This window comes from Microcaecilia unicolor, chromosome 1 (genome assembly GCF_901765095.1).
Source record: "Microcaecilia unicolor chromosome 1, aMicUni1.1, whole genome shotgun sequence".
NCBI classification, from domain to species: Eukaryota; Metazoa; Chordata; class Amphibia; order Gymnophiona; family Siphonopidae; genus Microcaecilia; species Microcaecilia unicolor.
The window spans coordinates 770,225,187-770,250,745 of NC_044031.1; the positions used below are offsets into that span (position 1 = coordinate 770,225,187).

At 49.5% G+C, this 25,559-nt stretch overlaps 1 protein-coding gene across 1 annotated transcript in view; it reads right to left on the minus strand.

Annotated features, from left to right (window-relative positions):
• Positions 1–25,559, minus strand: part of CTDSPL2 (CTD small phosphatase like 2) — a gene marked incomplete in the record, with an annotated part of 403,243 nt that overhangs the window by 49,596 nt on the left and 328,088 nt on the right. Inside the window, 2 exon segments of the mRNA XM_030189827.1 lie at positions 5,227–5,353; positions 5,769–5,848. Of these exon segments, the coding sequence (XP_030045687.1) occupies positions 5,227–5,353; positions 5,769–5,848 (207 nt within the window).

Here is a 25,559-nt window from a genome sequence, read left to right on the forward strand (position 1 = left end):
AATAAAGAGTAAGAAATTTACCAAGAGTAAGGCATATAAGAAAAGTTTCCACTTTGTTTAGGGAGCGAAGATCACGGCTTCCTACACGTCGGCCATCTTGGATCCCTCAGCATCCATATTGTTTAATGAGTTTTTGTCTCCACTTCTTTTCCTGGTTCAGTCTCTTGATATTACACTCTATGTCCATGCAGACAACATACAAGTTTTATGTCCTCTTGATTGTACTGCATCTCAGGATATACCCATCTTATCACAAAAATGAGATCTTCTTGCTAGATGGCTCGACTCCTATGGGTTGAAATTGAGCCCTGGAAAGACATTGGCTATTCTGTTTTCCAGGTCAGGAACGCCGGCTTTGCAATTTCCTCTAACAATTACTGGGAGTTGTATCTCTTTATCCTACGGTGAAAGTTTTGGGTGGTTTTTTTTGACCAAAATTTGAACCTTAGGGCTCAGATTTCTTGGGTCGTTCGATCAAGTTTTTTAAAGCCACGTATGTTATAGTAACATAAAAGTTGACGGCAGAAAAAGACCTGCACGGTCCACCCAGTCTGCCCAACAAGATAAACTCACATGTGCCATTTTTTGTGCATACCTTACCTTGATTTGTACCTGTCTTTTTCAGGGCACAGACCGTATAAGTCTGCCCAGCACTATCCCCACCTCCCAACCACCACCGGCTACTACTACTACTTAGCATTTCTATAGCGCTACAAGGCGTACGCAGCGCTACACAAACACAGAAGAAAGACAGTCCCTGCTCAAAGAGCATACAATCTAATAGAACCGGCTAAGCTTCTGGGGATCCCTTCCTTCTGAGCAGGATTCCTTTATGTTTATCCCACGCATGTGTGAATTCCGTTACCGTTTTCCTCTCCACCACCTCCCACGGGAGGGCATTCCAAGCATCCACCACTCTCTCCGTGAAAAAATACTTCCTGACATTTTTCTTGAGTCTGCCCCCCTTCAATCTCATTTCATGTCCTCTCGTTCTACCGCCTTCCCATCTCAGGAAAAGGTTCGTTTGCGGATTAATACCTTTCAAATATTTGAACGTCTGTATCATATCACCCGTTTCTCCTTGCCTCCAGGGTATACATGTTCAGGTCAACAAGTCTCTCCTCATACGTCTTGGAATGCAAATCCCATATCATTTTCATAGCTTTTCTTTGCACCGCTTCCATTTTTTTTTAACATCCTTCACAAGATACAGCCTCCAAAACTGAACATAATACTCCAGGTGGGGCCTCACCAATGTCTCATATAGGGGCATTAAAACCTCTTTTCTTCTGCTGGTCACACCTCTCTCTATACAGCCTAGCAATCTTCTAGCTACGGCCACCGCCTTGTCACACTGTTTCGTCGCCTTTAGGTCCTCAGATACTATCAACCCAAGATCCCTCTCCCCATCCGTACCTATCAGACTCTCCCCGCCTAACACATACGTCTCCCGTGGATTTCTACTCCCTAAGTGCATCACTTTGCATTTCTTCGCATTGAATTTTAATTGCCAAACGTTAGACCATTCTTCTAGCTTCCGCAGATCTTTTTTCATGCTTTCCACTCCCTCCGGAGTGTCCACTCTGTTGCAAATCTTGGTGTCATCCGCAAAAAGGCAAACTTTACCTTCTAAGCCTTCGGCAATGTCACTCACAAATATATTGAATAGAATTGGCCCCAGCACTGATCCCTGAGGCACTCCACTACTGACCTTTCTCTCCTCCGAGCGAACTCCATTTACCACCACCCTCTGGCGTCTGCCCGTCAACCAGTTCCTAATCCATTTCACCACTTCGGGTCCTATCTTCAGCCCGTCTAGTTTATTCAAGAGCCTCCTGTGGGGAACCGTGTCAAAAGCTTTACTGAAATCTAAGAAGATTACGTCCATAGCACGTCCTTGATTTAATTCTCCGGTCACCCAGTCATATTCTGTCTGAGGTCTTATTTCTGTTTTGGCTCTTTGGGTTCTGATTCATTCACTTGTAATCAAGTCAGCTGGACTATTGTAATGTTTTATACAATGAGTTGTACCAATCAGATGATAAATACCTAAATACCTACAGATAGTCCAAAATCTGGCTATCAAGCTGCTGACTGGTTCCAAGAGATTTGCACACGTGACTTCATTGCTGTGTGAAGAGTATTGGCTCCCTATTAGCTCTCGGATAACTTTTAAGATCCTTTATTTGGTTTACAAGGTTTTAACTACAGGTAATCCACAGTATCTCTTGAATTATTTGATTATCTATGTTCCTGCTCGGATGCTTTGGTCATCCTCCCAAAATATTTTAGTGGTTTCTTGTACATGGGAGATAGCTTTACAATCTTTCAGGAATAGACTGTTCTCTGTTACAGGCCCTTGGCTTTGGAATACTTTACCTCTGCTTATGATTCTTGATTTTGGTATTATTCACCTGTGCTGCCTTCTCAAGTATTATCTTCTCAGGAATCATTGGGATCTGCTGTGTATGTATTTCATATTTGAATGTTTGTGGTGATGTGTTTGCCTATTCTTTTCTCCCTTTATCACTTATGGCATTTATGGTTTTGTTGTTTAGTATTGTGAACTACCTAGAATTTTATTTGAGTGGTATATCAAATTTTGATGAACTTGGAAACTGTTACACTTAAGCAACTTATACTTTCTGGAGATGAAGTATTTCCGGTTGAAGATAAGTCTAAGGTTTTGGGGTGGTCCTTGACTCACGTTTAACCTCTGAACCACAAGTAAACCTGCTTTGGAAAAAAAAGCAATGTTCAAACTGAGACAAATGAGATTGGTAAGACCATTTTTTGATCAATCGGTCTTTAGGGTATTAGTTCAGATGTCAATACTGATAACTCCTTTCTGCAAAACTCCTGGGGAAACTTCAGCTCATTCAAAACATCTCAGTTAGATTGATCTTTAGGCTTAAAAAATTTGATAGTATTTCTCTTTATATGATTACACTGCATTGGCTTCCGGTTCGCAAGAGAATACTGTTTAAATCTGTTTGCATGATCTTTCTGGCTATTTACGGCCTCATATCCAAAACTATAGCTAATTTAATTTGTGTACCTAGCTCTAGATCCTCTTCCTAATTACAGTCCTTGAAGGTACTATGGCCTTTAAGTACCAAAGATATTTTCCAGGATGGCCGGCTCTTTTTATTAAATTCCTTTGCAATCTCTAAATGGAATCTTTTACCTTCAGGTATTAGAATAGAGTTGAATTATTTTGCTTTTTGTAAAAAGCTTAAGAATTTTTTTTGTTAATATTTAACAAAGCTTTTTATTCTTATGGGATACTGTTGGAAATCTATGTTAGTTTTATGATATGTTTTTATTTGCCATTATTGTAAACTGCATTGGACCCAGGTATGGGGATATAGTGGTATACAAGAGATGTACTGGCATTGGTAACTAAAGAGGCTATCATATTTTCATGCATATAATGCGTCACACCTCTCTCTATACAGCCTAGTAACCTTCAAGCTACGGCCACCGCCTTGTCACACTGTTTCATCGCCTTCAGATCCTCAGAAACTATCACCCCAAGATCCCTCTCCCCATCCGTACCTAGCAGACTCTCACCGCCTAACACATACGCCTCTCTTGGATTTCTACTCCCTAAGTGCAAAGTGATGCATTTAGGGAGTAGAAATCCAAGAGAGGCGTATGTGTTAGGCGGTGAGAGTCTGCTAGGTACGGATGGGGAGAGGGATCTTGGGGTGATAGTATCTGAGGATCTGAAGGCGACGAAACAGTGTGACAAGGCGGTGGCCGTAGCTAGAAGGTTACTAGGCTGTATAGAGAGAGGTGTGACCAGCAGAAGAAAAGAGGTGTTGATGCCCCTGTACAAGTCGTTGGTGAGGCCCCACCTGGAGTATTGTGTTCAGTTTTGGAGGCCGTATCTTGCTAAGGATGTAAAAAGAATTGAAGCGGTGCAAAGAAAAGCTACGAGGATGGTATGGGATTTGCGTTAGGAGAAACTTGCTGACCTGAACATGTATACACTGGAGGAAGGGAGAAACAGGGGTGACATGATACTGACGTTCAAATATTTGAAAGGTATTAATCCGCAAACGAACCTTTTCCGGAGATGGGAAGGCGGTAGAACGAGAGGGCATGAAATGAGATTGAAGGTGGGCAGACTCAAGAAGAATGTCAGGAAGTATTTTTTCACGGAGAGGGTGGTGGATGCTTGGAATGCCCTCCCGCGGGAGGTGGTGGAGATGAAAACGGTAACGGAATTCAAACATGGGTGGGATAAACATAAAAGAATCCTGTGCAAAAGGAAGGGATCCTCAGGAGCTTAGCCTAGAATGGGTGGCAGAGCTGGTGGTTGGGAGGTGGGGCTAGTGCTGGGGCTGGTGGTTGGGAGGCTGGACTAGTGCTGGGCAGACTTATACGGTCTGTGCCGGGGCTGGTGGTTGGGCGGCGGGGATAGTGCTGGGCAGACTTATACGGTCTGTGCCAGAGCTGGTGGTTGGGAGGCGGGGTTGGTGGTTGGGAGGCGGGGATAGGGCTGGCCAGACTTATACGGTCTGTGCACTGAAGAGGACAGTACAAATAAAAAAGTAGCACATATGAATTTATCTTCTTGGGCAGACTGGATGGACCGTGCAGGTCTTTTTCTGCCGTCATCTACTATGTTACTATGTGTGTTACCTGCAATTTTACAAACCATGCATACTCCCTGCTTGCTATGTGTGTGGGTGCACTATACCAATATATTTTTACAAAGATGCGGTAATTGCAAAATTTGTGTGTTTTAATGGCTCTTTTTACATTGTTTTGCAAGTTTTGTGCAGTAATAATGCCTGCAAAACATGTGTTAATTTGGCAATTAGCACATCTTAGAAAAATTAACCGTATAGATCTCCTTGGTGAAACTACAGCGGTGCACTGCGCCTATTTTATAAAATGAAACATTATTCCTTTCTTTTCCCTCTCTGTGAACTACAGAAGTAATTTACAAAGCAACAGAAAAATGAAAATCTTTTCTAAACTATATGCATCAACATATTTGCAATGCATTCAAATTAAACACAAAGGAGTTATTTTGAGTTATTTTATTTTCCTGCATTTTCAATACTAAACATTATCCATGCTCCTTGCTTCCCTTTGAAAGCTGTCCTAGTACTAAAAGAAATTTTTCATGAATTGTAATTGTGTAATGTATTGGAATTCTGATTACATGAAAGTACTACATATATGAAACCTGGCTTTAAGAATGCCTCTTACCTGGTATGCAAAGGCTTGTGGTGAATTGTCAATTATGATAGTTTTGGACAAATCTCTTCCAAGGATGTTTAAATCTTTGATGTAGTTTCCTTGCACACAAACACAATGCTCACGGAAAAGCCTGTGCCTGAATATTAAAGACATTCTTAAATTACCTATAAGCAATTCAATAAACTTATAACAAAAACAATCCTCAGCTTATTAATAAAACAAAAACATTTTAACAACTCTACCTGAATATAATTTGTCTTGAACTACTGAGCAAGGCACAGCTAAATTCAAAACCCATAGCGACTCTTTCAGTGCCTTCTCTGCACTCAGACTGAAGGCTTCTGTTCCTTTCCTATATCAATCAGCCTTTTCCTTTATTTATTTATTCATTACATTTGTACCCCACGCTTTCCCACAAACAGCAGGTTCAGTGTGGCTTAGATAGTAAAAAGCATTACTAAGGACTTTCACATGACTGTTTTAGTATCACTTAGGAAGAAGGCGGTTACTGGTAATGAAGGTACTCTACAAGTTCTGTAAACAAAAATTACCTGACCAGTTGCTTTTTTGGGTCCAATATGTTGAGTAACTTATCTGCATAGACCTTCTTAGAAGCAGTAAAAAGGATAATCTGCAAATTCAAGGGAAAGATCACAATTATTAGCTGATTCCAGAGGGCTTGTTACTTTTTAAAAGTACTCAAGTAAAAAGTACTGGCTTCAAAAGTAGTGAAGTAAAAGCATAAAGTCTTATCCAAAAAAGAAATATTTACAGCTCTTAAAACTACTTTTTTTTTTTTTACTACAAAGTAAAAAGTATTCTTAACAAGGTGAACCACACCACAGAATCTAGTATGTTTTTTTTTTTTAATTTATATGAAGTCTTTATTAATAAATGATACATTCTTCCAACAGTACAATCAGTAATATTCATACCGATTAAAACATTATATAATGACAGAGGTATTAAGTTACAAATCAGGTTTCTCCAAACAATACTAAGATCACGGCACTTTAGCAGATGATACGTGTTACCTCCGCACCAGGGCGAGAAAGAAGTAATATTGATATCTTTCGGAACTTCAGATTTTTATAGAATTTTTACAATAAAAAACAAACAAACTCCATTCCCTTAACCCCCCTCCCTCGCCCAACCCGGACTGGTTTTATGAATCAACAGTTAAATTATGTATGAAGGAGAAAGGAGTCCCAAATCAGGTGCCATCTATTGGTACGATTACTCCGCTCTGCAATAAGCCGCTCCATCTCACACACATATCTCAGCTTTCGAATCCACCGAGTTAAAGGTGGGGTCGCAGTCTGTTTCCAACAGGCTGCTATAACAATTCGAGCTGCACATGTGGCATAGCGCAACAGTGTTTGTTGATTAGATAAGAGGCCTGCTGCTTTAGTACAGAATAAGTAGATAGTGGGTTGCCATGAAATCTGTACCCCCAGCCATACCTGCAGCCTACTGTGGACCGCTTTCCAGAAAGCCCTTATTTTCCAACAATGCCACCAAATGAGTCCCATGGTTCCCTTCACACCACATCCTCTCCAACACAGCCCAGACAAGGTAGGGTAAATACGCTGTAAACGCTCTGGTGTCATATACCACCTAAATAGGACTTTAATGGCATTTTCTTTAAATGGCACATGAGATGACACCCCCGCCGCAGCCTGTTCCATCCTCTCCCATGCCCCCTCCTCTAGTTCAATACCCAAGTCCCTCTGCCAGCTTTTCCTGTGAAGTATGTAACGGGGTGTTTGTTGAGTAATAATGTGATGTAGGCGGGATATCAGCCCTGTAGTCGTGCCCGGCCCCTCACAAATTTGCTCGAGAGCGGATTGCTTCCTGTGCAATACTTCCTGTATAGCTTTTGTCTTAAGAAAATGGGTAAGTTGAAAATATGCATATTTATCAGTCACCACTGTCGGGAACTGTTGTTGAGCTTCTGCAAAGGACAGTAGGGCCTCGCCAACAATCAGTTGCCCCCATGTTCGCAAACCTCCCTCATACCATCTAGTAAATATGCCCCTCTCTGTCCCCGGAACAAACAATGGGTTATACGCTATAGGGGAGAGGCGCATCAATAGGCAGCTGCGCTGTGGAAATAGACTGTCCCAATTAGCCATGGTTACATATATAGAAGGACATAGCCCCTCTTCTAACAACCTAAAGGACCTCGGTAGCCACATTAATGCTCCCAGCGGTCTATCGCCCAAGGTAAACTGCTCCAAATCCACACATTGCCGATCAGGATAGGCCTGAAACCATTCCACAGCAGCACGCGCCTGAGCTGCTCTATAGTACCAAGCTATGTTAGGGACCCCAAGCCCTCCTCTTTTTCTATCCTGATACAAAAAGGCCCTCGCTAACCTCGGACGTTTACCGGCCCAGATGAATCGCACAATACGATCTTGCAGTGCAGTAAGAAATTTGCGGGGCAACGAGATCGGAAGAGCCTGAAATAAATACAATAAGCGTGGTAATATGTTCAGTTTAACTGCAGCGATACGGCCAAGCCAGGAAAGCGCAATATCTCCCCATCTCAGCAGCAAGAACCCGGCCAAATACATTAAATCTACCACTCGCCTCGTATTGTCCATTGCTTTTCTATAGGAAACAAAACCCACCTGATCGCCCAGGCTTCAGTTAAGGAGCTAACCCTGTGTCTAGATCCTTTGATGGTAAAATTCAATGAAAAAGGGAAACCCCATCTATAGATAATCCGCTCCTTGATTAAAATGTCCAGAGCCGGTTTCAGGAGGCGTCTCTGCTGCAGCGTGAACTGGGAAAGATCTTGATATACCATAATCCTGGCTCCACCAAACTCCAGATCCTGTTTCTTCCGAGCCCAGGCAAGAATTTGTTCTTTTATTTCATATTTGTGAAATCGGACAATAATGTCTCGCGCTCTGTTTTCTTGACGCGGGCCCAAGGCTCTATGAGCTCTGTCCAGTTCAATGGTCTCTACTGCTGTCTCAGTTCCCCTCAGGGTTGTGCATATGGTTTGCACAATTTGTGGGACATCCTCCGTTTCTCCACCCTCTGGAACTCCGCAAAACCGGAGATTATTTCTTCGACCTCGATTTTCCAGGTCGTCCAGTTTGTAGGTCAGATCTTTTGCCTTTTGATCCAGTTCCTGCAGTTGTGCCTCATGAGCGGTTAAAGAATCCGCGTGCTCATCCACCCGAAGTTCTGCTTCCACGACTCGGCCCCCCAGTTCGCGGAGGTCCGCGCTGAGCATCTCCATTTTATCTAATATTTCTTCTTTCGATTTTTGGATGTCCTCCTGGATACCAGACAGAATCTGTCTGAGTTCGCCCGAAACACCCTTTTTAGTAGAGGGCCGCCGTGATTCCACCAGCGATAAAGCCGAATCAGAGTCAGAGGGTGAGGCCTGCGCCATTGCCTCGTGGCCCTTTGGAGTTTTACTCAGCCCACCACTCGTCGACTTCTCCAGGTCTTTAACACAGTGGACACCCCGGAGGGAGTGGAAAACATGAAAAAGGATCTGAAAAAGCTAGAAGAATGGTCTAAGGTTTGGCAATTAAAGTTCAATGCGAAGAAATGCAAAGTGATGCACTTAGGGAGTAGAAATCCAAGAGAGGCGTATGTGTTAGGCGGTGAGAGTCTGCTAGGTACGGATGGGGAGAGGGATCTTGGGGTGATAGTATCTGAGGATCTTAAGGCGATGAAACAGTGTGACAAGGCGGTGGCCGTAGCTAGAAGGTTACTAGGCTGTATAGAGAGAGGTGTGACCAGCAGAAGAAAAGAGGTGTTGATGCCCCTGTACAAGTCGTTGGTGAGGCCCCACCTGGAGTATTGTGTTCAGTTTTGGAGGCCGTATCTTGCTAAGGATGTAAAAAGAATTGAAGCGGTGCAAAGAAAAGCTACGAGAATGGTATGGGATTTGCGTTACAAGACGTACGAGGAGAGACTTGCGGACCTGAACATGTATACCCTGGAGGAAAGGAGGAACAGGGGTAATATGTTACAGACGTTCAAATATTTGAAAGGTATTAATCCGCAAACGAACCTTTTCCGGAGATGGGAAGGCGGTAGAACGAGAGGGCATGAAATGAGATTGAAGGTGGGCAGACTCAAGAAGAATGTCAGGAAGTATTTTTTCACGGAGAGGGTGGTGGATGCTTGGAATGCCCTCCCGCGGGAGGTGGTGGAGATGAAAACGGTAACGGAATTCAAACATGTGTGGGATAAACATAAAGGAATCCTGTGCAGAAGAAAGGGATCCTCAGGAGCTTAGCCTAGAATGGGTGGCAGAGCTGGTGGTTGGGAGGCGGAGCTAGTGTGGGCAGACATATACGGTCTGTGCCGGGGCTGGTGGTTGGGCGGCGGGGATAGTGCTGGGCAGACTTATACGGTCTGTGCCGGGGCTGGTGGTTGGGCGGCGGGGATAGTGCTGGGCAGACTTATACGGTCTGTGCCAGAGCTGGTGGTTGGGAGGCGGGGATAGTGCTGGGCAGACTTATACGGTCTGTGCCAGAGCCGGTGGTGGGTGGCAGGGATAGTACTGGGCAGACTTATACGGTCTGTGCCAGAGCTGGTGGTTGGGAGGCGGGGATAGGGCTGGCCAGACAAATTGGAGTGTGCATCTTATCGACCAATCTCTATTTTAAATACTGATGTTAAAATTTTGGCAAAGGTGCTGGCAAACCGTTTGGCAGGCATCCTACCTAGCTTGATCCATCCGGACCAGGTAGGTTTTGTGGCAAAGAGGCAGGCCATGGATAATATTAGAAGAACGCTTGATTTGCTTTATGTATCCCAGGCCTTGGATTTGCCAATTTGTTTGCTTGGATTGGATGCAGAAAAGGCCTTTGATAGGGTCCACTAGGGCTACCTGGATAGGGTTTTGGCTAGGTTTGGGGTGGGTCCATTTTACAATTCTCCAAAGGCTTGTGTGCGAATTAATGGGGGCAACTCAGAGCTTTTTTCATTGTCATGAGGAACCCCGTCAGGGGTGCCCTCTGTCTCCTCTCCTCTTTGCAATGGCTATGGAGCCTTTGGAGGTGGCTATTAGGGCTAATCCAAACATTTCTGGAGTTTCCGTGGGTGATCGGGGTGTTTGCGGATGACGTTCTTTTATCTTTAACACAGCCACTTGTGTGTCTTCCTAACTTAATGAAAGAGTTTGAAGCATATTCAGCTATTTCTGGGTATAAATTGAATGCTTCTAAATCAGTGGACATGGCGGTACGTGTGCCACCTAGACTGTTGGAGATGCTTCAGACTTCTTTTAATTTTAAGTGGCCTACTAAAGAAATTCGCTACTTGGGGGTTCAGATACCCTGGAGGTTACAGGATGTATTTTTGCTGTTGAATATCAGGTTCTCCAGAAGGCAATATACAGAGACCTAGACCGTTTGAAGACCACTTGCCTTTCATGGTTTGGGAGGATTGCAACATTTAAAATACATGTTCTTCTGGGTGGCAGAGCTGGTGGTTGGGAGGCGGAGCTGGTGGTTGGGAGGCGGAGCTAGTGTGGGCAGACATATACGGTCTGTGCTGGGGCTGGTGGTTGGGAGGGGGGACTAGTGCTGGGCAGACTTATACGGTCTGTGCCGGGGCTGGTGGTTGGGCGGCGGGGATAGTGCTGGGCAGACTTATACGGTCTGTGCCAGAGCCGGTGGTGGGTGGCAGGGATAGTGCTGGGCAGACTTATATGGTCTGTGCCAGAGCTGGTGGTTGGGAGGCGGGGATAGGGCTGGCCAGACTTATACGGTCTGTGCACTGAAGAGGACAGTACAAATAAAAAAAGTAGCACATATGAATTTATCTTCTTGGGCAGACTGGATGGACCGTGCAGGTCTTTTTCTGCCGTCATCTACTATGTTATGTTACTATGTTTATTGTACTTATTTCAGGTACTTCCCCTACGACTTCCCTGTTCTATTTTCAGTATTCAAGATCGTTTGGTCTGTTTTATTTGGAATGAGAAACGCCCACGCTTGCCTAGGTCTTTTTTATATAAATGTAAATCAGAGGGAGGGTTGGGGGTACCTAATTTATATTGGTATTATTGTGCTGCTCAATCTCGACCTGCAACTGAGTGGTTTCATAAAAGGAACATAAACTTTGGATGTATATAGAGCAGCATTTGATGAGGCCTTGTAGGATGGGCATTTAATGTGGCTCCCAGTGAAGCATAGAGATATTGCGGGACAGATTCCACCTACTGTGTTGGCTAGTTTTCACTATTTGGACTTCCTATTTACAGCTACTAACACTCATTTGTCTGAACATACCCTGATTGCTGATAATCCATTGTTTTTAACAGGTATGGGGGTGACTCCGTTTCAGAGGTGGGCTCAGGGGGGTTGGACACTTGGGGAAAGTTATATGAGGAGGGGGAATATGTTTCCTTTGAGACTCTGTTGGAGAATTATCGGATCCGTCCTGGTGATCGTTATGTGTATACCCAGTTGAAACATTTTTTACAAACCCCAGCCTACAGGTCATGTATTGTGAGGGAGGATTCCTATTTAGAAGATTTATGTGAAGACTCCAAGAGCACTCGGGGGCTGATTACATGTCTGTATGGGTATTTGGCTAGGCGTATTAAACCCTATACTCTCCATAGGTTGAACTGGGGAAAGGAATTGGGTTTTGCAATATTTTATTTGTTGCATTTGTATCTCACATTTTCCCACCTTTTTGCAGGCTCAATGTGGCTTACATTATGCCGGGATGGCGATCGCCATTTCCGGAATGAGAAATACAAAGTAGTATTACATTAAAGTTCATAAATGTTACAGTAAATTATAAAGTTGGATAAACAGCTTATTTCAGGCATAAGAGGTAAGGGGGTAATGTTCATTGGTGATAAGTTGATTGAAGCAACCAGGTGTAAAGAATTCAATTTTATCTGGTTCAGATAGAGTTTTGATGTTAGGTCATTAATGATGGCTCATTATGGTATGTCTTCTTGAACAGGTTAGTCTTTAGTAACTTCTGGAAGGCTGTTAGGTTGTGCATTGTTTTTAAGGCCTTTGGTAGTGCATTCAACAGTTGCGTGCTGGTGTAGGAGAAACTAGATGCATATATTGATTTATATTTAAGTCCTTTGCAACTGGGGTAGTGGAGGTTCAGCTGATGACTGGTTGATTATGGAGAGAGCACTCTTGAAATCCTCTTTAGCTGTTGCTTTAAAGGAAAATGCAATTAAGGTATTTTATCGTTGGTATCTTACCCCGGTGAGATTACATCACGTTTCCCAATGAGTCTCCTAATTGTTGGCGGGGGGTGTTTGGTACCGAGGACGATGGGTCACATTTGGTGGTTGTGTCCTAAAGCCCGAGCTTATTGGAGTGCGGTTCAGTCTCATCTTCAGTTATGGTTGGGTAGAGTAGTACAGTGGCATACGGCTGTGTTTTTGCTGGGTAGGAAACCATTGGGGCTTACTCTTCATCAGTCATTGTTAGTGCGACATGCCATGCATGCTGCTCGTTTAAATCTGGCGCAGCACTGGAAAGTGCGTGCGGTCCCTCCACTGGTTCATATGGATTTCTAAATTGTGGTATATCTGTGAGATGGAACGTCTGACAGCTGTGAAGAGGAAGACTTTGCCTAGATGGGAATTGGTGTGGGAACCCTTTTTGAAATCTTGCTCTGCTTGAAGGAGAGGTAGTTTTAGGTTTATTTGCTATAGGGAGGGTGGTTGTTGGAGAATGGGGGTAGGGAGAGGGGGGATCTTTGCGGGGTTAAAATTCTTGTTATTAAAATATGGAGGCTGGATATGTTCTTGTTATCTGTACTGAGTTTCACAGAATGTAGAAGGTTATGTTTTTGCACTGTACATCTTAATTACTGTATTGTAACCTGTGTTTATACAATAAACAGTCCCTACAAATAAAAAAAAAAAAAAAAAAAAGAAAATAAGAAAATAAACATTATGTAGTCTAATCATGTAGGAGACTCCCTGGAGCAATACCTCAAAAAACAAACAAACAAAAAAAAAAAAAAAACAGCAGCTCAATAATTCTATCCAACCCACCCCTTCCTCTCTCATTTTCTCACCCCTATTACCAAAGAACTATCAGATATAGATTTAATTTTGCATAATGGATCATTGTCTTGCTGCATAACCCAATTATGCCTCGGCCTCAGCTCACATACAGATGACATTCTCCTTAAGAATTTTCTAGTACAGTGCAGAATTCATGGTTCCTTCAATAATGGCAAATTTTCCAGGTTCTGAGGCAGCAAAGCAATCCCCACATCATCAAAATACCAGCATCATGTTTGACTGTTGGTATGATGTTCTTACTGTGGAATGCTATATTTGCTTTATGTCAGACACAATGAGACCTGTGCTGTCCAAAGAGTTCCAATTCCGATTTGTCTTTCCACAGAACATTATCCCAAAAGGCTTGGGATTCCATCCAGGTATATTTCCGAGACGGCCACCGATTTTACTCTTTCATAGCAGTGGTTTCTGCCTTGCTCTTCTCCCATGAATCCTAGTTTTGCCCAGTCTCTTTCTTATTGTGGAGTCATGAACACCGACCTTAGCTGAGGCTAAAAAGACCTGCAGTTCTTTGGATGTTCTTCTGGGATGTTTTGGCACTTCCTGGATAAGTTGTCGCAGCACCTTTAGAGTGATTTTGGCAGACTGGCCACTCCTGGGAAGATTCACCACTGTTCCAAGTCTTCTCCATTTGGAGATAATGACTCTCATTGTGGTTCAGTGGAGTCCCACGGCTTTAAAAATGGCTTTCTAATTCTGTCCAGACTGATATTTCAGCAACTTTTTTTTTTCTCTTTTGGAATTTCCTTTGATCATGGCATAACATTCTTGTAGAAACTTTGTGATCTCAAGGTAAGGTTCAATATATAAGGTAAAATTATGTATCATACCTGATAATTTTCTTTCCATTAATCATAGCTGATCAAGCCATAGACTGGTGGGTTGTGTCCATCTACCAGCAGGTGGAGATAGAGAGCAATCCTTTTGCCTCCCTATATGTGGTCATGTGCTGCCGGAAACTCCTCAGTATGTCGATATCCAAGCTCCATCCGCAGGACTCAGCACTTAGAGAATTACACCCACAAAGGGACACTCTGCCCAGCTCACCACCGCCGAAACGGGGGAGGGGAACTAACCCAGCTCATCCCCACACAAGTGGGGGAGGGGAATCCGTCCAGCTCATCCCCGCGGAGAGGGGGAGGGACACCACACCCGCCGATGCGGGGGGATCTGGCTTATCCTGCAACCGCGGGAGGAGCTGACTGACCCTAATACCGCCGAAGCGGGAGGGGTACAAAGCTGCCCTACAGCCGCACGAAGCGGGAGGGAGCGCCGGCAGAATTTAAGTCTCAATCCAGCCCCGTAAAACGGAGGGGAGAGGAATGCAGCAGCTCACTGTAACACAAATTCGTCTCAACTCTTGAAGAATCCATTGAAAAACTTGAACACGAAGTCCTCCTGAACAGGAACTGAAGACTAAACTTGAACCTGAAATGCAACCAGAATATAAACAATACAGATATCTGGGAAGGGCTATGGATTGATCAGCTATGATTAATGGAAAGAAAATTATCAGGTATGATACATAATTTTACCTTCCATATCATCATGCTGATCAATCCATAGACTGGTGGGATGTACCGAAGCAGTACTCACCCAGGGCGGGACATAGAAATCCCTGACCGCAACACTGAAGCTCCAAACCGGGCCTCCGCCTGAGCAGCCACAGTCAAGCGGTAATGCCTGGAGAAGGTATGGGCCGATGCCCAAGTTGCCGCCCTGCAAATCTCTTCCAAGGAGACGGACCCGGCCTCTGCCATCGAGGCCGCCTGAGCTCTAGTGGAGTGAGCCTTCAGCTGGATAGGCGGCACCTTCCCCGCGGCCACATAAGCCGCTGCAATGGCTTCCTTGACCCATCTTGCCACTGTAGGCTTAGCAGCCTGCAGACTCTTACGAGGACCTGCAAACAGGACAAACAGATGATCCGACTTCCGGAAATCATTGGTCACTTCCAAGTATCTGATGATGACTCGTCTCACATCCAGATATTTGAGAGCAGAGTATTCCTCTGGGTAGTCTTCCCTACGAAAGGAAGGGAGACAGAGCTGCTGATTCACATGGAAGCGAGAAACAATCTTGGGCAGGAAGGAAGGCACTGTGCGAATAGACACTCCTGCCTCAGTGAACTGCAGAAAGGGCTCTCGACATGAGAGTGCCTGGAGCTCGGAAACTCTTCTGGCTGAAGTGATAGCCACCAAAAAGACTGCTTTCAACGTCAGGTCTTTCAGAGATGCCCTTGACAAGGGTTCAAAAGGCGGCTTCTGCAAGGCTCTTAGCACCAGGTTGAGATTCCACGCAGGCACCACTGAGTGCAGAGGAGGGCGCACGTGATTAACTCCCTTGAGAAAGCGCACCACATCTGGCTGCGAAGCCAGGGAAGCACCCTTCAGACGGCCCCTGAAGCAAGCCAGAGCCGCTACCTGGACTTTAAGGGAACTGAGCGACAGGCCTTTCTCCAGACCTTCTTGCAGGAACGCCAACACTGAAGAAATTGGAGCAGTGAAGGGAGAAAGGGAGCCTGCTTCACACCACGCTGCAAAGGTACGCCAAACCCTGGCGTAAGCAGTAGAAGTAGAGTGCTTCCTCGCTCTCAGCATAGTGGCGATGACCTTGTCTGAGAAGCCCTTCTTTCTCAGATGCTGCCGCTCAATAGCCAGGCTGTAAGACCAAAGGGGGAGGGATCCTCCATCACCACGGGACCCTGATGCAACAGGCCCTGCTCCACTGGCAGCCGCAGAGGATCGTCCACTGAGAGCCTGATCAAGTCCGCATACCAGGGACGTCTGGGCCAGTCCGGACCCACCAGGATTATCCGGCCCGGATGCTTTGCCACCCGGTCTAGCACCCTGCCCAACATGGGCCAGGGTGGGAACACATAGAGAAGCTCCTGTGTCGGCCACTGTTGGAGAAGAGCATCTACTCCTAGGGATCGAGGGTCCCGTCCTCTGCTGAAAAAGCGCGGCACTTGGCAATTGGCCGATGACGCCATCAGATCTAGGCTCGGCTGGCCCCAGCGCTTCGTGATGTCCAAGAACGCCTGAGCAGATAGCTGCCACTCTCCGGGATCCAAGGTATGGCGACTGAGAAAGTCCGCCTTGACATTCATGACTCCGGCAATGTGGGCCGCTGACAGCTGTTCCAGGTTCGCTTCCGCCCACTGGCATAGATTCATGGCCTCCTTGGCTAGAGGGGCGCTCTTGGTACCTCCCTGGCGGTTGACATAGGCCACAGCCGTGGCATTGTCCGACAGGACCCGTACTGGCTTCAACGCCAGTACCGGGATGAACTCCAAAAGCGCCAACCGAATGGCTCTGAGTTCCAGGAGGTTGATAGACCACTTTGCCTCTGCAGGAGACCAGAGCCCCTGCGCTGTCCTTCCCAAGCAGTGGGCTCCCCAGCCCGACAAAGAGGCGTCCGTCGTGACGACCATCCACTCCGGGGTCACTAGAGGCATTCCTGCAGACAACTTGTCTGTCTGCAGCCACCAGCTCAGCGCCTTGCGCACTGCTGGGTCCAAGGGAAGGCGCACAGCATAATCCTCAGACACTGGAGTCCAGCGCTGCAGCAGAGAGTGTTGTAGTGGTCTCATATGAGCCCTGGCCCAGGGCACTACTTCCATCGTGGCCGTCATAGAGCCCAACAGCTGCACATAGTCCCAAGCCCGAAGAGGAGAGGCTACTAGGAACTGGTCCACCTGAGCCTGAAGTTTGACAATCCGATTGTCTGGCAGGAACACTCTGCCCACTTGGGTGTCGAATCGAACTCCCAGATACTCCAGGGATTGAGTCGGGCGCAGCTGGCTCTTCTCCCAGTTGATAATCCACCCCAGGGAGCTCAAAAGAGCAATCATCCGGTCCACAGCTTTGCCGCACTCTGCATAAGAGGGGGCTCGGATCAACCAGTCGTCCAGATAAGGATGGACTTGTACTCCTTCCTTTCGCAGGAAGGCCGCGATGACCACCATTACTTTGGAGAAGGTCCGCGGAGCAGTAGCCAACCCGAAAGGGAGGGCTCTGAACTGGAAGTGTCGGCCCAGGACTGCAAAACGCAGAAAGCGTTGATGAGGAGGCCAGATGGGAATATGCAGGTACGCTTCCTTGATGTCCAAGGAAGCCAAGAACTCCCCTGCCTTCACTGCTGCTATAACAGAGCGGAGAGTCTCCATGCGAAAGTGCCGCACTTTCAAGGCCCGATTGACCCCTTTGAGGTCGAGGATAGGCCGGACAGAACCTCCTTTCTTTGGTACCACAAAGTAAATGGAGTAACGTCCCTTGCCAATCTGATTTTCTGGCACCGGAACGACCGCACAGTGAATGATACATACCTGTAGCAGGTGTTCTCCGAGGACAGCAGGCTGATTGTTCTCACGACTGGGTGACGTCCGCGTCAGCCCCCCACCAACCGGAAGAAGCTTCGCGGGCGGTCCGCACGCAGGGCACGCCCACCGCGCATGCGCGGCCGTCTTCCCGCCCGTGCGCGACCGCTCCCGCCAGTTGAATGACAAGCAAAATTATGAAACGCAACTCCAAAAGGGGAGGAGGGAGGGTAGGTGAGAACAATCAGCCTGCTGTCCACGGAGAACACCTGCTACAGGTATGTATCATTCACTTTCTCTGAGGACAAGCAGGCTGCTTGTTCTCACGACTGGGGTATCCCTAGCTCTCAGGCTCACTCAAAACAAGAACCCAGGTCAATGGAACCTCGCAACGGCGAGGATATAACAGAAATTGACCTACGAAGAACAACTAACTGAGAGTGCAGCCTCACCAGAATAAATTCGGGTCCTGGAGGGTGGAGTTGGATTTACACCCCAAACAGATTCTGCAGCACCGACTGCCCGAACCGACTGTTGCGTCGGGTATCCTGCTGGAGGCAGTAATGTGATGTGAATGTGTGGACAGATGACCATGTCGCAGCCTTGCAAATCTCTTCAATAGTGGCTGACTTCAAGTGGGCCACTGACGCTGCCATGGCTCTAACACTATGAGCCGTGACATGACCCTCAAGAGCCAGCCCAGCCTGGGCGTAAGTGAAGGAAATGCAATCTGCTAGCCAATTGGAGATGGTGCGTTTCCCGACAGCGACCCCCTAGCCTGTTAGGGTCGAAAGAAACAAACAATTGGGCGGACTGTCTGTGGGGCTGTGTCCGCTCCAAGTAGAAGGCCAATGCTCTCTTGCAGTCCAATGTGTGCAACTGACGTTCAGCAGGGCGGGTATGCGGCCTGGGGAAGAATGTTGTCAAGACAATTGACTGGTTAAGATGGAACTCCGACACCACCTTCGGCAGGAACTTTGGGTGGGTGCGGAGCACTACTCTGTTGTGATGAAATTTGGTATATGGAGCATGAGCTACCAGGGCTTGAAGCTCACTGACCCTACGAGCTGAAGTAACTGCCACCAAGAAAATGACCTTCCAGGTCAAGTACTTCAGATGGCAGGTATTCAGTGGCTCAAAAGGAGGTTTCATCAGCTGGGTGAAGACGACGTTGAGATCCCATGACACTGTAGGAGGCTTGATAGGGGGCTTTGACAAAAGCAAGCCTCTCATGAATCGAACGACTAAAGGCTCTCCAGAGATGGCTTTACCTGCCACACGATAATGGTAAGCACTAATCGCACTAAGGTGATTCCTTACTGAGTTGGTCTTGAGGCCACACTCTGATAAGTGCAGAAGGTATTCAAGAAGGTTCTGTGCAGGGCAAGAACGAGGTTCTAGGGCCTTGCTCTCACACCAAACGACAAACCTCCTCCACTTGAAAAAGTAACTCTTTTTAGTGGAATCCTTCCTAGAGGCAAGCAAGACACGGGAGACACCCTCGGACAGACCCAAGGCAGTGAAGTCTACGCCCTCAACATCCAGGCCGTGAGAGCCAAGGACTGAAGGTTGGGGTGCAGCAACACTCCGTCGTTCTGCGAAATGAGAGTCGGAAAACACTCCAATCTCCACGGTTCTTCTGAGGACAACTCCAGAAGAAGAGGGAACCAGATCTGACGGGGCCAAAAGGGCGCTATCAGAATCATGGTGCCGTGGTCTTGCTTGAGCTTCAGTAAGGTCTTCCCCACCAAAGGTATGGGAGGATAAGCATACAGGAGGCCGGTTCCCCAATGGAGGAGAAAGGCATCCGACGCTAGCCTGCCGTGTGCCTGTAGTCTGGAACAGAACAGAGGCAGCTTGTGGTTGGTCCGAGAGGCGAAAAGGTCCACCGAGGAGGTGCCCCACTCTCGGAAGGTCTTGCGTACCACTGTGGAATGAAGCGACCACTCGTGCGGTTGCATGACTCTGCTCAGTCTGTCGGCCAGACTGTTGTTTACGCCTGCCAAGTATGTGGCTTGGAGAAGCATGCCGAACCTGCCGGCCCAGCGCCACATCCCGACGGCTTCCTGACACAGGGGGCGAGATCCGGTGCCCCCCTGTTGTTGGTGTAATACATTGCAACCTGATTGTCTGTCCGAATTTGGATAATTTGGCAGGACAGCCGATCTCTGAAAGCCTTCAGTGCGTTCCAGATCGCTAGGAGCTCCAGGAGGTTGATCTGAAGATCCTTTTCCTGGAGGGACCACAGACCCTGGGTGTGTAAGCCCATCGACATGAGCTCCCCACCCCAGGCGAGATGCATCCGTCGTCAGCACTTTCGTGGGCTGCGGAATTTGGAATGGAGGTCCCAGAGTCAAATTGGTCCGAATGGTCCACCAGAGCAGTGAAGTGCGGCAACTGGTGGAGAGGCGGATGACATCTTCTAGATTCCCGGTGGCTTGGAACCACTGGGAAGCTAGGGTCCATTGAGCAGATCTCATGTGAAGACGAGCCATGGGAGTCACATGAACTGTGGAGGCCATATGACCCAGAAGTCTCAACATCTGCCGAGCTGTGACCTGCTGAGACGCTCTGGTCCGCGAAGCCAGGGACAGGAGGTTGTTGGCCCTCGCTTCGGGAAGGAAGGCCTGAGCCGTCTGGGTATTCAGCAGAGCTCCTATGAATTCCAGAGACTGGGTTGGCTGGAGATGGGACTTTGGGTAATTTATCACAAACCCCAGCAGCTCCAGAAGTTGAATAGTGCACTGCATGGACCGGAGGGCTCCTGCCTCCGAGGTGTTCTTGACCAGCCAATCGTCGAGATATGGGAACACGTGCACTCCCAGCTTGCGTAGATACGCCGCCACCACCACGAGGCACTTTGTAAACACTCGTGGGGCAGAGGCGAGCCCAAAGGGCAGCACACAATACTGAAAGTGCCGTGTACCCAGGCGGAATCTGAGATACTGTCTGTGAGTTGGCAGTATCGGGATGTGAGTGTATGCGTCCTTTAAATCCAGGGAACATAGCTAATCGTTTTTCTGAATCATTGGCAGAAGGGTGCCCAAGGAAAGCATCCTGAACTTTTCTTTGACCAAGAATTTGTTCAGGCCTCTCAGGTCTAGGATGGGACGCATCCCCCCTGTTTTCTTTTCCACAAGGAAGTACCTGGAATAGAATCCCTGCCCTTCCTGCCCGGGTGGTACGGGCTCGATCGCATTGGCGCTGAGAAGGGCGGAGAGTTCCTCTGCAAATACCTGCTTGTGATGGGAGCTGAAGGATTGAGCTCCCGGAGGACAATTTGGTGGCAGGGAGGCCAAATTCAGGGCGTATCCGCACCGCACTATTTGGAGAACCCACTGGTCGGAGGTTATGAGAGGCCACCTTTGGTGAAAAAATTTTAACCTCCCTCCGACCGGCAGATCGTCCGGTACGGACACTTTGAGGGCGGCTATGTTCCCGTGGATCCAGTCAAAAGCCCGTCCCCGGCTTTTGCTGTGGAGGCGCAGGGGGCTGCTTAGGCGCACGCTGTTGACGAGAACAAGCGCGCTGGGGCTGTCCCTGTGCCTGACGAGGCCTTCGGGCCGGCTGGGTGTACCTACGCTTTGCAAAAGAATAGGGTGCAGCCTGCCGGGCCCGGGAAAAACGTCCACCTGCTGAGGTGGATGCTGAAGACGCCCGGTGGGCGAGCTTGTCGAGGGCGGTTTCCCGCTGATGCAGTTGGTCCACCAGCTGCTCGACCTTCTCACCAAAAATGTTATCCCCCCGGCAAGGGACGTCGGCCAGTCTCTGCTGGGTGCGGTTGTCCAGGTCAGAGGCACGCAGCCATGAGAGCCTGCGCATCACTATACCTTGGGCCGCAGCACGAGATGCCACGTCACAGGTGTCATAGATACCCCTGGACAGGAACTTTCTGCACGCCTTCAGCTGCCTGACCACCTCCTGATAAGGCCTGGACTGCTCCGGCGGGAGCTTATCGACCAGGTCCGCCAGTTGCTTTACATTGTTCCGCATGTGGATGCTCGTATAGAGCTGGTATGACTGGATACGGGTCACGAGCATGGAGGATTGGTAGGCCTTCTTGCCAAACGAGTCCAGAGTGCGAGACTCCCGCCCCGGGGGCGCCGAGGCGGTATCCCTCGAACTCCGTGCCCTCTTGAGAGCAGAATCCACGACCGCCGAGTCATGGGGCAATTGGGGCCGCATTAACTCTGGGTCAGAGTGGATTCTGTACTGGGATTCCGCTTTCTTGGGGATGATGGGATTAGATAGCGGTCTCATCCAGTTCCGAAGCAGTGTCTCTTTGAGGACATTGTGCAACGGCACCGTGGAGGACTCTCTAGGTGGTGATGGATAGTCGAGGACCTCGAGCATCTCAGCCCTCGGCTCATCCACAGAGACCACGGGGAAGGGAATGCAGATAGACATATCCCTGACAAAAGAGGCAAAGGAGAGGCTCTCCGGGGGTGAGAGTTTCCTCTCCTGTGAAGGCATAGGGTCAGAGGGGAGGCCCGCAGACTCCTCTGAGGAGAAATATCTGGGGTCCTCCTCTTCCCCCCACGAGGCCTCTTCCTCGGTATCGGACATGAGCTCATGTAGCTGAGTCCTTAACCGGGCCCGGCTCAACGTCGAGGCACCGAGGCCTCGGTGTCGTCGAGCGGTGGACTCCCGCGCCGGCGGGGACGAAGCTCCCTCCATCGACGTCGACGGGGACTCCACCTGCGTGGCAGTCGAGACCGGCGCCGCAAGCGGCGGCGGTGTCGACGGCCTCGGCACCTGGGCTAGAGCTCGCCGGCGCCACAGTTAACGGCGCAGAGGGCGCAAGCACCCCTGGCGCCAGCACAGCCTGGCGCATCAGCCCTTCCAGGATCCCCGGAAGGATGGCTCGGAGGCACTCGTCCAGGCCCGCTGCCGGGAAAGACGGTGGGGCCGGTAGAGGTGTCGGTGCCAGAAGCTGCTCGGGTCCAGGAGACGGCACCGAAGTGCTGGGACCCTGACGCGGCGGTACCTCCACAACCGAAGGGGATCTCTCCTCTCAACGAGGACGCTTCGGCGTCGACTCCTTGCCGGCACCGGAACCCTGGTGCATCGAGGGCGACCGATGACGGTGCTTGTGTGACTTTTTGCGATGCCCGTCATCGGCGCCAGGTGGAGCAGAGGAGGAGGTCGATCCCCCTCGGTCACGAGGAACCGGGTCCGACAGGGTTCGGTCCCGAGGGCCATGGGCCGAGGGAGTGACCGGGGCCGATTGCCCACGCGGCCTCTCACCCCTACCCTCGCCGGCGGGCCGACGGGACCTGTGCTCCTGGGGTTGATGCCATCGGTGCCGATTTCTCGGGCATCGATACCGGTACCGAAGAACCGGCCGTCGATACCGATGCCGTCGAGGTCGACGTCGAGGGGCCGGCGCAAGTTCCAAAAAGACGGTCCCGAAGAACTTGCCTCGCAACCTGAGTCCGTTTCCGGAGACCGAGACACAGGGAACACGACTTGATATTGTGCTCCGGCCCGAGGCACTGGAGGCACCAAGCGTGGGTGTCGGTCTGCGAGATCGGCCGGCCGCACCGACCACACTTTTTAAATCCACTCGGGACCTTCGAGGACATCGACGGAAAAATCGCGTCGGCGAAGTTAAAGTCGTCGATGGTGGCGGTAATCACACCTCGAAAAAAGAAATCGACCGTGCGGCCACTAGGCCGCAACGCGACGCCCCCGCTAGAAACGAGGGAAAATGGGAGCGTGTGCTCCTTTTTTTTTTTTTAAGAAAAAGAAAGTGGAGCGCGCGGCAACTAATAAAGTAAAAATAAAGTGAAAAATAAGAGACTCGCGTAAACGCGACGGTTTTTCCGGGGCTGAAGATAGAGAGAGCAGCAAAAGCACAGCTCTCTCCAGTCACGGAAAAAAAGGAACTGGCGGGAGCGGTCGCGCACGGGCGGGAAGACGGCCGCGCATGCGCGGTGGGCGTGCCCTGCGTGCGGACCGCCCGCGAAGCTTCTTCTGGTTGGTGGGGGGCTGACGCGGACGTCACCCAGTCGTGAGAACAAGCAGCCTGCTTGTCCTCGGAGAACCAGGCGTATCAGGTTGTCCAAGGTCTGCTGCACTGCCACAGCTTTGACCGGAGACTTGCAGGGAGAGAGTACAAACCCGTCTCTTAAGGGTCGGCAGAACTCTAGCTTGTAGCCGTCTCTGATGACTTCCAGAACCCAAGCGTCTGAAGTTACCCTGGTCCACTCGCCCAGAAACGAGGACAGGCGTCCTCCAATCTGCACTGGGCCATGGACCAGGGCCCCGTCATTGGGTACGAGACCCTGGGGGAGGACGCACCTCCAGGACGGCGGTCTCTGCGAAAGGAATGCTGCTTGGGGGAGAAGTTCCTTTTGAAGGAAGAGGGGGCAGAGGAGCCCGACTTGCCCGGGCGGTACCGATGGGCTTCCTGAAACCGTCCTCTGGAGATACCGGGGCGAGCACTGGCCCGAGCCCTGACCTCTGGTAACCTCTTGCCCTTAGACGTGCCGAGATCGGTCACGATTTTGTCCAGCTCGACCCCAAAGAGCAGCTTGCCTTTAAAAGGCAACTTAGCCAGGCAGGACTTAGAGGCGTGGTCCGCAGACCAATGTTTCAGCCAAAGCCAGCGCCGCGCAGAGACTGTCTGAGCCATACCTTTAGCTGAGGCTCTCAAGACATCATACAGTAAGTCTGCCAAATAAGCCAAGCCCGATTCCAGGGCCGGCCAATCAGCCCTCAAGGAAGGATCCGAGGGGGAAGCCCGCTGCACCATCGTCAGGCACGCCCTGGCCACATAGGAGCCGCAAACTGAGGCCTGCAAACTTAAGGCAGCCGCCTCGAAGGACGACCTTAAAGCCGCTTCCAATCTTCTGTCTTGGGCGTCCTTTAGGGCCGTGCCACCTTCCACCGGCAACGCCGTTTTCTTAGTCACCGCAGTGATTAAGGAATCCACGGTAGGCCAAATAAAGGCCTCACGTTCACTTTCAGGCAAAGGATAGAGGCGGGACATAGCCCTAGCCACTTTGAGGCTCGCTTCCGGGACATCCCATTGAGCCGCAATTAAGGTGTGCATGGCATCATGCACGTGGAAGGTTCTAGGCGGGCGCTTCGTCCCCAGCATAATGGCAGAGCCAACAGGGGCTGAGGGAGAGACGTCCTCTGGCGAGGAAATCTTCAAAATGCTCATGGCCTGCACTAACAGGTTGGGCAAATCCTCTGAGCGAAAGATCCGCGCTACAGAGGGGTCATCCGCTCCATCCGAGCGGGAATCCGTTCTCCTCCAAGGAATCCCCAAAGGACCGCTGGGAGAACTCAGATACGCTGCCCTCATCTACATCAGAGGAAACAGCGTCCTCTAAGGCCTGGGAATCCACCCGACGGCGTTTACTTCCGGGGGCCTCAACCCCGTTATCGGACAAGGGAGAAGGGGCAGCGTTTTGCATAAGGAAGGCCTGATGCAGCAGCAAAATAAACTCGGGGGAGAAACCCCCCAGACTGTGTATTTCAGCAGCCTGGGCCACAGCCCTAGACGCACCCTCAACCGGCGCTCGCAAGAGCGGGGGAGCAACATGCTGCGCATCCAAGATGGCGCCCAGCGCGACACTCCGCGAAGGAGCCGCGCGGGAAGAACGGCGCTTAACTTTAGCCGCTTTTTTGCCGTCGCCCAAATCAAGGGCGGCCATGGCATGAACGTCTCCCAGCTCAAGGGCGGCCCAAGAAGAAGCTGTCCGAGCAGAGTGGCCGGCCAAGATGGCGGAGGCGAGCAGCGGGGGATGGGCGTTTAAGGCGGGAAAAACCGCCGCGCCGGAGGAAGACCCGGGACACTGACCGGCCTCCAAACTGACACCCAACAAGGGCGAATCAGACTTTAAAACCCCCGCATCCCCGCTAGAAGCGCACACGCGGTCCGGGGAGCGATTCTTCGCGCCCTCGCCCTCCGACGCCATAGGCCACGTGGAGATCAATCGGGGAACCCCCTGCCCGCTATAA